This window comes from Perca flavescens, chromosome 21 (assembly GCF_004354835.1).
Source record: "Perca flavescens isolate YP-PL-M2 chromosome 21, PFLA_1.0, whole genome shotgun sequence".
In the NCBI taxonomy this organism is placed as follows: Eukaryota; Metazoa; Chordata; class Actinopteri; order Perciformes; family Percidae; genus Perca; species Perca flavescens.
The window spans coordinates 14,992,011-15,008,011 of NC_041351.1; the positions used below are offsets into that span (position 1 = coordinate 14,992,011).

Sequence of the window (16,001 nt, forward strand, 5' to 3'; positions counted from 1 at the left end):
CAACTCCAATAATAGATCAAACTTTCGTGGAAGAGACTATTGCATGTGGCCATGCACCATCATAGACTACTACATAAGCTAATTAAATGACTAAAAATGACCTTTCTCCTTCTGATGAATTAAAAGGTGGAATCAGTTCTTGGTGGCTGACAAGACAGGCCTTGAGCTATGAGTTGGTCACGCTTTGCTGCAGGGTTGTATGGCTTTTTTGGTGTGCAGGAGAGCCACAGAGATTCAATGAAGGTCAGGGTCTATGCACAGAGGGTTTAGTAAACAAAGACTCAAGGAAAAATGTGCACCAGTGCAGGCTGTTTTAAAAGGAAATCTTGGGTCTAGAAACTATTATTTTGCCATGTTTTGGTAAAAATATGGTGTTTTCAATACAAATAAAACCAATTTAATTGATTGAGAAAATGTGTTTGTTTGCGCTCCCCTTTTACACCCTGTTTTCCCCCTGTACATTTACACATATTATAAGCTCAGTGGGAGTTTAACACCAGCCATCAGTCAAAAAGCCTCTAAAGTCTGGTTGCCCACCAGCCAGATTGGCACTTTATAGCCATCATGTCAAGGTCCTCTGCTCCTAAAAACTGATTTGGCTGTTGAAATCCTGAAATGAGACGGACAAATGTCGGATTTCTGTCGCTCAGACACAGAAATTCAATCTCTAGAAGTAATTCTCAGATGTGTCTCAGACTGGGCGAGTTGAAGGTGTTCTGAAATCATGTTTTTCTTATAAGCCTCTTAAAAGCCGTCTGGCTCCTGACCTCCTCTATCTGCACCACATTATATTTAATTTTCAGCATTTTTATGCTGCATAAAATAAGTCTCCACTTCATTTTAGACACACTATTTCAGCTGTTTACCAACTTTGGGATTATAGTCGAAACAATTAAAAATAATGGCCAACTGTTTTATTTGTTTCAATCTTTTTTCAAGCACAAATATAACAAAATGCCAAACACTTTATGATTTAAGCTCTTCAAATGAGACGATCTGCTTTTATATGTTACATATCATTTTAAACGTAATATATTTGAGTTTTTGACTTGTGGTTGAACAAACACAGGACAAGGATTTGAAGACATCACTTTGGGCTCTGGGAAGTTGATTTTTGAGATGTATATTATATATAATTTTATTTATTATTTTAAAGAGGAAAACACTAAGTCTTTGGTAGAGTTGCTATAAACCGTGGCCGGGTTGGCTCAGTGGGTAGAGCAGACACACATATACTTGGAGGTTTATTCCTCGATGCAGAGGTCCAGGGTTTGAGTCTGACCTGTGAAGATTTCCTACATGTCTTCCCCCTCTCTCTCCCCTTTCTCACCTAGCTGTCCTATCGATTAAAGGCAGAAAAGCCCCAAAAAATGATCTTGTATAAAAAAAAAAAAAAAGAGTTGCTATAAGCCTAGATTATCTTAATACCCTTGCGAAATGTACAGCAGGCAACTTTGTTTTCCCAAAACGGATATTGGAATGAAATCTGTCATATGTCAGATCAGCCATGTGGGTGGCATCATAGGTGGTGGGATGGACTAGATACACACACACACACAAACACACACACACACACACACACACACACACACACACACACACACACACACACACACACACACACACACACACACACACACACACACACTCAACAGAGTGGTGGGCAGATGGAATCCGCAGTATGTCGACGACCTCGCCCCTCTCTGTCTTCCTCTCGGGACTCATCCAACAGAATGAGTCTGGCAAACAGGTGGCGTGCATGTTTGTATTTGTGTATGCGTAGAGAGGACTGTGACATAAGGTTAAGCTCTCCAAACACAATGTCAGTATAATAAAATACTATGCTGACTTGACTGTAGATTGAACCAGTTTCTAGTTCAGCAGTAGGATGAATAATCTTGTCACAATCTCAAGTTTTGTGAAGATAAATGAACGAGGCAGAACCAGAGAGACACCAGGGAGTACGTTAAGCAGTGGGAAACTCAGGCATTCAGTCAAAGCATTAAAGGGACAATCAGTGAGTATTTTACAGTCAGTCATAAGACCATAAGAAGATGCATGTGAATATGAAACGTCAACAGCACACTTGTGAGCGCGTGAGCAGCCAGGGGAAAACCTGAGAAGAAACCTAATAAAAAACTGTTACAACACAACAAGGAACTCACAGCTGATGGCTCTACTTCAGTATATCACAAGTTAACTTTAAGGAGGTGTAGTAGCAAATGAGATCTTGTGATTGCCTTAAGGTCAAAACTCTAAATAACTAATGTTTTTTAGTAGAACAATAAATTGTTTCTGTTGGGATGCCATCAGGCAGACACCCTGTTTGTTGAAGTGTCCTTGAGCAACTCCCTAAATCCCTACGTTACTGAGATGATTAAAAATCAAACTTGCCAATTGGAGTCAACAAATGATGAATAATTAATATTTAAATCAAATCTGTATGCAAATACTGTAAAAGGCAGACTCTAAAATAATAGTTAATGAACCTGACTACCAAGTTAAAGTAACCTAAGTGACTAAATATTGTATCCCCCCCCCCCTCATACTAGGAGTTAAATTCAAGAGTATTGCAATGTCTTACAGAAGTCATACAAGTCAGTATGCAGTACTCAGTGTGCATTACAGTAATTATATAATCCATCATGATTCGTTTTTTTTTTTTTTTTTTTTTTTTTTTTTTTTTTAAGAAAACCAATGTTATAGACAATAACATTGATAATTAACTTCTAAAGGGAGTAAGGGGGTTTCATACTATAAAAGAATTAGAATATGTACAAAAACTAATTGAAGTCTCAGGTTCAGTCTGCAGCCATGGCAGCAGCTCTGTGAGGCACAGCACCGTTTTGAGATGCATAAATGTTAACATGATCACAGTGACAATGCTAGCATGCTGATGTTTAGCAGGTAGAATGTTTACCATGTTTGATATATCCAAAGGGGGACATGGGTGTCTGAACCGCCACTAGGTTGGCTAAAAACTGTGATGATATGAGGTACCGTAGAGAAAACAAATCCTTATGCTGGAAAAGCAGAAACCTACATGTTTACATATAGCACTATCATTTATTTATAATTATGTAGTCAATCACAGTGTATCAATTATATGAATAATTGTCTTATTTTCATTTGTTGTAGAGTTCTTTTTGCTATGAATACAAGTGTGTGGCATACATAATCTATTGCATATTAGAAAAGGTAACTAAATGCTTTTCAGTATAGCCTCTGCTACATCGTTGCTGACACTCAGTTTCTCGTCTAATCTTAGTGTCCTTTCGAATCAGCTTCATTGTATTCATTGAAATTCTCAGCGATGCACACAGCCGCTGTCTTAAATCAAGGAGGCTAGATAATACTGTACCACCATATGGACTGTGGTAACTTAAAAGTAGTTAGATGATAGGCTTAGTGATTGAGAGGGGGAAAAAAACAGAAATACCGGTATGTCGGACTTAAGCTCTTTCTTGTAATTAGAGATAGAGAGTCGGATGGAGGGAGGACGAGACAGAGAGAAAGAAGGTCAGGAACATGGGCCAAGTGTGTTGGGAGGAGGGCTGAATGGAAGCAGAGAGGATTTAACCCACAACTGTTAGCTTTGGTGTCTGAACCAAGTTTTCTCCATCTAATGGGGTTGATCGGATAGCAAAAAACTAACTTTACTTTTTTTAGTAGCAGGAAAATGCATTTCAATCCAAACATTAAATGATAATTCACCTCTAAATTTGGAAATAATAAGTTAGCTTCTCTACATAGCAGAAGCGAGCAGTAATTAGAGATGCAGTGAAGTTGAGACAAAATTGGAAAAGCAGATACCATGCATCATGACAAAATGAAGCAACTGACTCATTTAGTTAAGTAAAAACTTAACTAAATTAAGTTAAGTGTTTGTTCATCTAAATGGATTTTTTTTTTCTCATTTAGAACAGCTGTAGAAAAATCCATAAGTAAATGTAGTTTTAGCATTAGTTAAGGCTAGCCGAGGCTATCACGTTAGCTAGCTTTTCCTTGACATGTCTCTCTTGCTTTCATTGCCTCGTTGGCTGTCTGAAATGTTGTTCTGGTCTTTTCATAGATTTTGTTAAAAGGAAAATATAGATCCTTTTAAAATTATTTTGTGTGAAATTAATGTAATTTAATTGATCTAATGGCTGCAGTCTAAAACCCTGGTTATTTCTTTGTTGTTAACCTGTTGGCTCACCATATTTCGTGGATATCCTGCTTTGGCTCCATATCTTGCTGACCGAGAAAATAGTAAACAAACATGAAAACATATTTTATATATAGTTTATAGTTAGCCGTGTTAAGGCCTGCCAGAATGTCTTTATTTCTTTCCCGATAATGTGCAGAATGGATTTTTTGAAATGCCCAACAGTGTGAGTGAATGGTGGGGCAGCCACGCTGATGGCGGTGCAGCATTAGACTGAATCAATCTGGGGGCATTACTATTGATGTCTGATTGAGGCTGACTCTTTGGGAGAGGTCAAGGGTCATTTCATGCTCAGGCCAGCAGTGATCCTGCTGGACAACATGTAATTACAACACACTGGTGATGCTAGTTTATCTGTCAACATGTCAGTGTATTATTTAGGTTCAGCAGTAAAACATAGAAGCTTAATTACAGTACATTAAAGGAATAGTTCAAACACGTATTTGCTTTCTTGCTGAGGAGATTGATAACACTCTCATGACTGTACAGTAAGTGGTGACTGTGAGCTTAGCATAATAACTGGAAACATAGGGTTACATCTAACTCTGTCCAAAGGTAACAAAATCCACCTACCAGCACAATGATTCCATTATATCTTAATCCGTGCAAACCTGAAGTGTAAAAACGATGTTGAATTAGCCTATATTCGGAACTATTTCTTTGCTGGATCCAATGACTTCCTGGAGACCACAAAGTTGCCAGGCCAATCATAAAGCCACAAAATGTCGTTTATATATTTAGGTATTTGTACAGATTAAATGATTGAGATATGTGTCATTACTGAGCTTCAGAGGTGCTGGTAGGTGGATTTTGTTACTTTTGGATAGACCAAGGCTAGCTATTTCTCCTGTAGACCCAATCACAATGTTTGTTTACAATAATTTCCAGGTAGAAAACTCCTGCATTACGTACATTACAATTTAATGGCAGTGAGCAAACGGGGACGAGGAACAACTGGACATACTCTTATCTCATTCATTTAAAATGCATGCTTTCATATGTCAACCCTTTCACTAACATTACGCTGGAGACCTAATTTAGCTTGTTGGGTCACAGAATAAAGAAAATGACACCACCCAAACTAGCTGTTAGTCCGACCGGCGGTAAGATGTTGCTGTTCGAAACGTTAGACTTGGTTTATAAAAGACACTAGCAAAGTACAGAAAATAAGCGCAGCAGAAACATCACATAGGTGTGACCACCGTGTTTAACTATACATCTTTTACAGTTAAAGTTTGCGTTAAAAATGACAACAGAAATTTCACAATTCAAATCAACTGCCATTTCTCTAACGGGAAAGTTTTTTGTTTTAGAGATGTCACGGTGATTTGGTCTATTTCCAGTGTTTATGCTAAGCTCACTGGCTTCTGGCTCTAACTTTGTATTTGGTATTGATCTTCTCATTTAACTCGGCAAGAAAACAAATAAGCATATTCTTTTTCTAAAATGTCAAACTATTTTGTTTTTTTAAACCTTTTAAGCAATAGAATATGATATCAACTGCTGAAGGAAGATATGCAAATAGATGATTTATGGTATGTTCATACCCCAGTAAGTTGTATGGAAGGTAATTTATATCTCCCATGTTTGTAATGATGCCATCAGTATACACACGCTGTTGATGGATTACAGCAGCAACATACAGTATAACAGATGCGTAGCTCTTTTCAGAGCAGCTTATTTTCCATCACCACTCATCAGTCTAATGCACAATTGAGTGCATTATATTTGAAACATGGCTCCAACCTGGGCTTCATGAGCACTTGTAGTTTTACGAAGATCTGTTTTTTTTTTTTCCTTAACTAGCAATTTCCCTGGCAGCAGTTTTTGTTGTTTTCATCAGCCCACCAGGGAAATGTGACCATGAAGTGACAAAACATGACAAAGAATTAACGTAAGACAATTGTAAATCACTGTTTTAATTAAAATTGTCAGAATATTTGACATAGGATGAAAGAAAAACAAGAAGATTTTTTTTTTTAAAAGTCCTGTGTTGTATTCATAGACAAACCCTTGTGGCTATAACTGATTACTATAATCAGCAACAACACAGAAAATTCACAAGGTTGATGATTCATTCATCTGTCTTAAACAGTAAATAAATGTGACGAGAGCTTGACAGCTTGCTACATTGCCTACATGCTGATCAGGTGCTTTTGTTTATGGATGTCAAGCGTGTTTGTGGTAATTGGGGATACTAACAATAGGCAGAAAACACTGCAGGATTGGTTTGTAATTTAAATCTCAAAGAAAAGGTTGCTTTCAGAGTGAAAATCAAAGACTTTTGTTTTTCATAGACCACCATGTCCACTGATGATGGTAAACACACTTTACAACAGTGTGATGTTGGAAAGTTGGATGTCTGTGCAGGACATGTCTAGACATATGTCATGTCTGTGGGAATCAAAGAAAACATCACTCAAGCAGAAAATCACCCTGCAGATAGTAAAGAGATAATGTGTAGGATGAAGATTGAGCATACTCAAAACACAAGGTTATACAGAAGGTGAATAATAACTTTTTGGGGGAGTTTACCAGATCTGCACGAAGATTTGGTAAAGTGGTTGCTGTTTCCAGGTCTGCTTTAATGGTTTCTGGAGGTATTCTGTCGGGTCCTGGTGCTTTGTTGTTTCCTCAGCTTTTGAATAGCCTTTTTTATTTCTTGTTTATTGAGCTTGTTTGTATTGACTTGTAGGGGGTATTCAGATGGTGGGATGTTGGCTGGTGCGGTCGGTATGGGTCTATTGAAAGTATTCATATAAAGAAAGGCGACATCCTCGCTTTAATCTGTTAATACTTTTTGTATTGGTAAATTTGAGTATGCCTGTTAAAATGTGTTTCCTCTTGGGAAATGATGCTTTAAAGTAAAGTGATGCTAAAAACCGTTCATGATAACATTTAAATCAAGAACAGTTCATACAAGATTGTTCATTGGTCAGAAGTCGATTAGAAATATCTTTTAAAGGTCTGCAAAGTGAAGTCACCTTTCTTAAACAATTTCATTTACCATCTTTGTGCAGCATTTACCTCGAGTTTTACAGTAACACAGTTTGAAATGAAATAAATGCTTTATGCCTCAGTAATGAAAGCAGCTATTAATTATATGGAAACTTCGGCACAGTAATGGGTTGATTCATCACTGGCCAAGCATGGCTGACCGGTTACCCTTTCAAAATGTGTTCACATTTAGAAGTAATTTAAAATTAGAAAATAAATACTGTACTTTAAGTACAAAAACAACTCTAAGTGAGTTCCAAGGTACTGAAACATATTTGTATAACCTCACTGTGTTTAGCATCACAAGACAACAACAACCCTTAACCTTTTGTTGCACCTACATGGAAATGATGTATCTTCCTTTTAAAATAGCTGTGTCTAAAAGAACCATACTCTTGTCTTTTGAAGCCTGTGTAGTTTTAGATTGATATGTGTGAAACAAACAAATTTAAGAGTTGTCAGAATAAAATCACAATTGTGAGGAAACCCTTAAATTCTAAGAAATCTTAGTTGAATCCCCTTTTTAAAAATGCAGATGTAAGATGTAAATGTATTGTTTTTTCCCATTCCCAGCTGTGTCTGTGATTTTTCACCTTGGCTGTGCGCGAGGAACAGAAGGAGCCAGTGGGGAGAGTTCACCGGCTTTTATTTTTCCTCCTTCCCTGTCTCTCCCCCCTTTCTCTGCAACCCCCTGCCTCCTCTGAATGATTGAAGCCATGCCCATCGTGTCTGCAAGCACAGGTACGTGTGTGTGTGTGTGTGTGTGTGTGTGTGTGTTTAAACAACCTTCAATGAATGATAGTTAGATGGTTAGTTTCACTAACATCTTGGGAGAAAGGAGGGTGATTACAAGTTTACAAAGGCAGATATTAGAGAAATAAACTAAGCCATATAGTTTCTACTGCCTTGAATCTGAGTGTCAGTCCAAACATGTGTTGTTTTCCTTGTCTTAGAAAATAGACAATCTGATGTCATGGTACTGATTTAATGAAACCATATCAAAACAGATCTACGATTAGTGTATTTGGTTCCTAGTCCCTAAATTGCATTATAATCCATAAAGAAGATTTGGGAAAAAAAAGTAATGCCACAATGCTGCTATTTTATTTCTGCAGTGATGATGCATTTCTAATGATAGAAAAGCATCTACTTTTGGTATAAACAGTTTTTTTTTCATGAATCATGATAGCAAATGGGTGTTTGAATGTGTGATTAATACATAATTCCTGTTTAAATTCATAGGGCTGCATGAGACTTTGGCCCTGCTCACCTCTCAGCTCCACTCTGATGCCAACCATAAAGAGGACCTAGTCTTCCTCAAGGATGTCTTCAGTGAGAAAAGCCTCAGTTACCTCATGAAGGTACAGCAGATATGTCTGGGTAGAAGTGACTTCTTGATATTTGTGACTTCAAATAACATTGACAAAAGGGTCATGTGTTTCTTTGCAATAAAAAATCTTAGAAGGAAACCAGAACATACTGATACTTATGTTCCTCTAGATATATAATGGTAGAAATTCAATTTTTTTTAGCTAAATTAAATGAGCTGATTCTTGGAAACTTTCCACCAAACATCATGAAAATAAGTCAATCTTTGTGGTGTGTTTGTGCATATGTGTACATCTTTTCATGTGCTGTACATCCCAGATTCATGACAAACTGAAGCAATATGAGAAACACAGCCCGACTCCAGTTCTACATAGCGCCACCTGTCTGGCAGAGGATGTAGGTGCAATCTTTCCTTAATATTTTAAAGCCAAACTGAAGCTTGATTTTAATTAATTTATTTATTTATTTGATGCCAAGTAAAAGTAAACATTTATTGGAATCCAGCAAAGGCAATTTTCAAAAGTAAATGTATTTCATGAGGAAATTTTAGTATTTGAAGCAGTGATTTTCTGATTCAAATCATCAGCTGGCAGAAGAGCTTCAGAACGGGCCGATGGAGGACGATGAGAGAGAACTGCTTCTCCTGCTGAGCACTCCTCACCTTAAGGTTCACTCACACACACACACACACACACACACACACACACACACACAAAATGTCTTTACTTACACATACACAAAATAAACTGTATTATTTGACAGTGTCTTTTGACATCCTCTCATTCCTTCTGAGTCTTGATCTTTTTAATGTCGCTGCTTCTCTGTGCTTTTATCCTGAGCTGCTCTTATTTTCCTGTAAGTTGATCACATATTACATACCCCCAGCGTCAGAGCTGTCTGTACCCCTAGACACAGACAAGACAACCTAATCACTCTTATCAAGTGGTTAATGTTCAATTTATTGGCTTTCTGGGGAGAGGGATAAGATGACGGCATTGTTGACGGAAAACACATTTGCAAAAGCGGTTAATGAAGGAGTGTTATTCCTCTTCTTTTTTTCTGCTATTTTACCAATCTGTGCATTTGTCTGTGTATTGTCTCATAAAGGCAGTGCTGTCCGCTCACGACACAGTGGCCCAAAAGAACTTTGACCCGGTGCTGCCGCCACTGCCAGAGGATCTGGACAATGACCTGGAGGAAGAGTCGGTCAAGATCGTCCGCCTTGTGAAGAACAAAGAGCCCCTGGTAAGTGCTGCCTCACACCTGAGACAAAAATAAATGCTCTTCCTTCCCTCAAAAGCTATTATTCTTGTGCCCTCAAGTGGGGCTTTAAAAAAAATCCATTTACTTTTAATGGAGCAGCTTTGAGGCTTTAAAACACCCCAGGGTGTGAATGTGTGTCTCGGTCATGCTATAAAAATGATTCTCAAGGAAATCCTTCAAGCAAAGGACAAAAATAGATTTGATGTTAACTTGTCAGAAACGCCTACTGAAGTGACACCAGTTTTGCAGCAACAAGTTTACATGATTATATAGCTGGATATCTGCTTATTAAAACCTATTGCAGAACAGTTGCTTTGAAAGTTTTAATGGCAGTGATTCATCCAAAATGTGTTTTGATATGCTACATCATGTGGAGAGTGTATGAATACTGGCCAACCCACATGATACATGTGATGGCTAGACGGAATAGATGAAATTTTGGGAAATACTCTTACCACCCTAATGTCTATATACTGAAGCTACAGTGGCAGCCGATGATGCTTTTACCCGTCTTCCAGAGCATTGTATCAGCTCAGTGAACTGAAGATGAGATACAATGTGTTCAAAAGTATTTGATTCATCATTCATACATCTTTATCACCAGGGAGCGACCATCCGGAGAGATGAAGCGACAGGAGCTGTAATCGTGGCCAGAATTATGAGGGGAGGGGCAGCTGACCGTAGTGGTGAGACAAACCGTATCCTCAACATATATCATTCTGCAAATGTCAGTTGTATTCTTTTATTTTCTCTGAAAAAAAACAAAAATTCCTACCCAACAGGACTTGCTTATCTCTACTGATATACTGACAGAAGTGAGAAGATTACGTTGTGTAACCCCATGAACTGTCAACAGAGATCAAATCCTTGAGATTAGTGTCACAAGATTTTGAGATTACAAACAAGGGTAGCTCCTGGCTGTTGCCATGATGAGGTTATCAACTTCAAGCCAACGGAAAATTGTCTGTTTTATTTTTAGATCTATGCCAAAATACTCTTAGTGGTACTACACATAGGATACTGACTTTATTTTGGCTAGTAGGCTTGTTTTCAGTAGACTTGTTTTGTATGAGTTGTCTTTGTCTTTCCAGGTCTGGTGCATGTTGGGGATGAACTTCGAGAGGTTAATGGAAACCTGATAACCCACAAAAGGCCGGATGAAATTAGTCAGATTCTGGTAAAGAGAGAAAGCTTTTTGTCATATTACATCATACTAGTTCAGACACTGTGTGACTAGTCACTGGCGATTATGGCGGATACATGTTGAATATGCTGCTCTGATGTTTTTGATCAGTCCCAGTCACAAGGCTCCATCACCCTGAAAATCATTCCAGCTGTTGTAGAAGAAGACAAAATGAAGGAAAGCAGGGTGAGGACTTCTTTGTCTGCATTATTCGACCATAATAAACAACCAGTTACTCCTCCACTGAAATCTGGGAAAAGATGTCTATTTAATTGATTACTTTTTATTTTTAATACTCCAAATGGAAACTAGACGGTGTCAAGTTCAATTATTGTCACATTTGTTTAATCAAACAAAAACCAGACTTCCTGAAGTGCCAGGCTAGCTGTTTTCCTAACTGGCTTCTGGCTCTACCGTTTTATGTAATGGATAGATATGCCAGTGGTATTGATGTTGTCTTCTAATTCTCAATAAAAAAGCAAATATTAACATATGTCCAAAAATATATAATAATTACTTTTTAAAGTTCCCATTGTTAACCGAATATTCCTGCTTGTAAAAAGGTCTACCTTCGGGCTTTGTTTGACTACACGCCCTATGAGGACAAGGCAACGCCGTGCCAAGAGGCGGGACTTCCTTTTAAGAGGGGGGACATTCTTCAGGTTGTTAGTCAGGAGGACGCTACCTGGTGGCAGGCCAAGAGGATTGGCGACTGTAACCTGCGCGCTGCCCTCATCCCCTCTACACAGTTCCAGGAGAGGTAGTTAGCTTCAACTCTCCCGTCAAATATATAACTGGTTAAAGCCACTATGTTTAGGATTTAAAAATATGTTTTCAGATAAAAATGTATCTTTACTCGGTTTTCTTTTTTCTTTGCAGGCGCCTGAGATACAGAATGAAAATGGGTTCTTTCCCTGCCCCTATGTCCCCCAAAGCTCCTGCATGTAAGCCTATTTCTACTTCTTCCTTTGGCTGCTCGCAGCGACACAGCTTCTATTGGAGGTCAAATCTAATCCAGCCAAGGAGATACAGAAAGAGAGAGAATGAAAAGAAAACAGGGCATCTGAGGTTAATCTCCCTAAAAAAATGTAATCCATTGTTTATTATTTCCTAATCCAATTCAAAAGTAAAATGAAACAAAGGGTTTTGAAAAACAACGGCTGGTTAAGTCACTTCTTTTCTTGTGTGTTCTTTATCTGCATAAAAGCTAAACTCCCTCTCACTGAGTTAAAAAGATGTAGTTGAAATGTTGCAGTATAATAATGTTATGGTAAAGGTATTGTTCTTTGAACTGAATGTAAATTAATAATTCTATACAAAGGACATAGGACAAGTAGATAAAGAAAAGCAGGTTAAGTGGGTGAAGGATTTCTAAACACCTATACAGTTTAGATTTGACAATTGCGACAAAGAAAAAGTACTTTAAAATCACAATGTACCCTCGGAGCTGAGCAGCGGTAATATCACAGTATAGCAGGTGTACTATTCTGTCTCTCTATAGTGATACTTTGTGTTATTCCTTGCATTGCTAACCTCAGATGATCGTGCTGGGAGAGGTACGTGGACAAACTCTCATGTTAGAAAATAAGCACTCATCCCTACCTCCCTATGTTATCATGGTCAGAATTTCAAAATGAAATTCTATCAGCACCCCACCTAAAACTCAAAAAACACAAATTACACAATTTACCCCTTTTTTATACCTTTTTTGCAGTTGTCTTTATACCCTCAAAATCTTAGCAATGTAGATACCGCATTTCAATCTGCTGTGTTTTGACATTAAAGTACCCTCAACATCAACCTCTCCTCCCTCCTCTTACCCGGTCTTCTCTTCCTGCATGCCATCCTGCAGAAGACTGTGACAGTGAGGGTGCTCTGAATGGAAAGGACATAGGTGAGGAGGCACAATCATTGAGTTTATACTAATCACTGTAACATCACATTTCTGCTCAATCTGTGTGCAAATCCATCCCTTCCTTTGGAATAGGGGTTCTAAACGATTTGATGACTGAGTGCCGATTTAGAGAGCTAGCATAGGATTGAGGGCTGTATAGGAAAAGTGTAAACACAAAACAAAATTTATAAAAGAGGTAGCTCAAATCAAGCAGTCTGATTGGTTAATAGCCATGATATAATAACGTATATGAATATGACTTTCTTTATGACATTTTATCTCATACTATACTATAACTTCTTTTTATGACTTTTTTCAACATACTATACTATGACTTATTTTTATGCCATACTATACTATGACTTATGATATTTTATGTCGCAATATAATACTGTGACTTTTTTTTCCCCCATTTTTTCGACATACTATACTATGACTTTTTTATCACTTTTTTCGACATATTAGACTATGAATTTATTATCCTTTTTTGCTATACTATACTATAGGAAAGCTTTTTTGCACACCTCTTTGGTCGGGCAGGTGCGTAGGATATGATCAACTGGTGGTTGACTAACCAGGACCAATCAAGCTGGACCTGACTGGTCCTGGTTAGTCAACCAAACTATTTAAGGCTATGGTTGAGGTGAATGTGTGAATTTACCTGATGAAGGTCTGAGACAGAGATGTTGTTATTTTTCTAAATAAATTATTGCTGCATAATGGTCAGTGTGCAGGATTTTCTCTAAACTTTCTATACTATACTGACTCTTCTGACTATACTGTGACTTTTTTATCATAACGTTTTTGACATACTGTACTATGACTTCTTTTATCACTTTTTTCGACATACTATACTATGACTTCATCACTTTTTTTCGACATACTATACTATGACTTTTTTCGACATGCTATACTATGACTTCATCACTTTTTCGACATACTATTACTTTTTTATCACTTTTTTCGATTTACTACCTTACTTAATTACTTTTTCGACACACTATACTATGACTTATCCCTTTTTTCGACATACTATGATATGACTTTTTCATCACTTTTTTCATCATGCTATACTATGACTTTTTTCAACATGCTATTCTATGCCTTTTATCACTTTTTTTATCATACTATGGAATGACTTCTTTTGACATACTATACTATGAATTTTGTATCACTTTTTTCAACATACTATACTATGACTTTTTTGACATACTATACTATGACTTTTTTTTTTTTTTTTAAACATATTTTTATTGCTTTTTTGTTTTAGTACATCACCATCCAACACTCACAACATCACGAACACATGGCAGAAGTGAAAACAACAATCAAAACACCAATAATACTGAAAGGACCAAAACATGTGAACAAATAAATAAAGATAGCAAAAAATAAATAAATAAAATAAAATAAAATATAATAATAATCATAATATCCATCCATCCATCTTCGCCCGCTTATCCGGTGTCGGGTCGCGGGGGGAGCAGCTCCAGCAGGGGACCCCAAACTTCCCTTTCCCGAGCAACATTAACCAGCTCCGACTGGGGGATCCCATAATAATCATAATAATAAATTAAAATTAAAGAGAATTAAAATAAAATAAATACATCTTGATGTAAATTACAGCGCACACTCCCAAACACCACTTAGACATTTTCCATCATCTTATTCTCCCACCGCCCCCTCCACATCTCCACTCCTTAACAAATCCAGAAACATCTTCCAAATATAAAATTCAGAAGTCCTCCCTCTAACGATATAGGTCAATTTCTCAAGGGCCAAACTCGAGGTTAGGTTACTTAACCAGTGGTTAAAAGACGGGCACCCAACGTTCTTCCAACATAAGGCTATACAGCGTTTGGCCTGTAGTAAACAAAGGTCAACCATTTTTCTTTCCTGACATGATAAAGTACAATCGTCTGAATAAATGCCTAAAATACATAACTTGGGGCAAAAAGGTACAGGGGAAGTTGTGATCTGAGATATATACTTTAACACTGATCTCCAAAATTTTTGAATCTCGTCACACATCCATAAACAGTGATATAACGTACCCTGGTGAGTATTACACTTATAACATAAATCAAGTATATTGGGATCAAATTTATTTAATTGTACAGGGGAGATGTATGTCCGCATTGACCAATTAAATTGTATCATTCTCAATCTAGTGTTGATGGTTTGAGTGTGAGTCTTTAGACATATTTTACTCCATTCAGCAAGTGAAATATCTTCTTGTAAGTCACATACCCACTCATGTCTTTTACTATCAGAGTTCTCCTTATGGTTATCAACTAACAAGTTATAAAACTGGGAGACCAGTCTTTTACCAAAACCGTTTTTTGTAACATGCGTTTCTAAGACCGAGAATGGGGGTTGTGTTACTGAATTATTTAAGTGTGTCAGAATAAAACTTCTAAGTTGTAAATACTTAAAGAAGTGTTTCTGTGGTATATCAAACTTTACCTTTAACTCATTGAATGACATTAGAGTATAATCCTCATATACATCCTGCAATTTCACTATGCCCTTGTTCCACCATGTTTTAAAACCCATGTCGTTCCTAGCCGGGACAAAGTGTTCATTACCCCAGATTGGGGAGAAACAGGACAACCTTGGAGAGTCATCCAGCATCTTTTGTACTCCGTGCCAAACAACAATAGTGTTTTTAACAAAAGGATTAGTAGCATTTTTCTTTAATGTTTTAAAAGATGCTGAGTATAAGTACGTATCCAATGACAAACCTTTTGAGGACAGTTTTTCAATTTCTAACCACGGCAGGAAAACATCTTTTGAAAACCAAAACATTGTGGTCCTCAACTGAGCAGCCCAGTAATACCATTCTAGATTTGGCAATTGTAGCCCTCCTCTGTCATAAGGTAAATATAAGAGGGAGAGTCTGAGTCTTGGCTTCCTATTATTCCAGATGAAATTAGAAAGAAGCTTTCTGGTCCTAGGAAGAAAGGAAGGCGGAGGGGCCAGCGGAATCGACTGAAAAATATATAAAAATTTAGGTAATATAGTCATCTTTATTATGTTTATTCTGCCCATTAAAGAGAGCGGCAGTGTTGTCCACCTAGTGATCTCTTCCAACACCTCTACTACCATGGGCTCATAATTGGCTGCGC

The 16,001-nt window shown here is 37.4% G+C and overlaps 1 protein-coding gene across 2 annotated transcripts in view; it reads left to right on the forward strand.

Annotated features, from left to right (window-relative positions):
• LOC114547881 (MAGUK p55 subfamily member 3) overlaps nt 1-16,001 on the forward strand; it is a 31,198-nt gene that overhangs the window by 879 nt on the left and 14,318 nt on the right. The window contains exons 3-14 of one of the 2 annotated variants that reach the window (XM_028567390.1): nt 7,778-7,945; nt 8,447-8,565; nt 8,852-8,929; nt 9,120-9,200; nt 9,641-9,778; nt 10,401-10,482; nt 10,888-10,973; nt 11,091-11,165; nt 11,543-11,739; nt 11,859-11,923; nt 12,518-12,535; nt 12,832-12,873. In XM_028567390.1, coding sequence (XP_028423191.1) covers nt 7,909-7,945; nt 8,447-8,565; nt 8,852-8,929; nt 9,120-9,200; nt 9,641-9,778; nt 10,401-10,482; nt 10,888-10,973; nt 11,091-11,165; nt 11,543-11,739; nt 11,859-11,923; nt 12,518-12,535; nt 12,832-12,873 — 1,018 coding nt within the window. In that variant the 5' untranslated portion in view covers nt 7,778-7,908. The remainder of the gene's footprint in view (nt 1-7,777; nt 7,946-8,446; nt 8,566-8,851; nt 8,930-9,119; nt 9,201-9,640; nt 9,779-10,400; nt 10,483-10,887; nt 10,974-11,090; nt 11,166-11,542; nt 11,740-11,858; nt 11,924-12,517; nt 12,536-12,831; nt 12,874-16,001) is intronic. The other variant, XM_028567389.1, reaches the window with a different exon arrangement.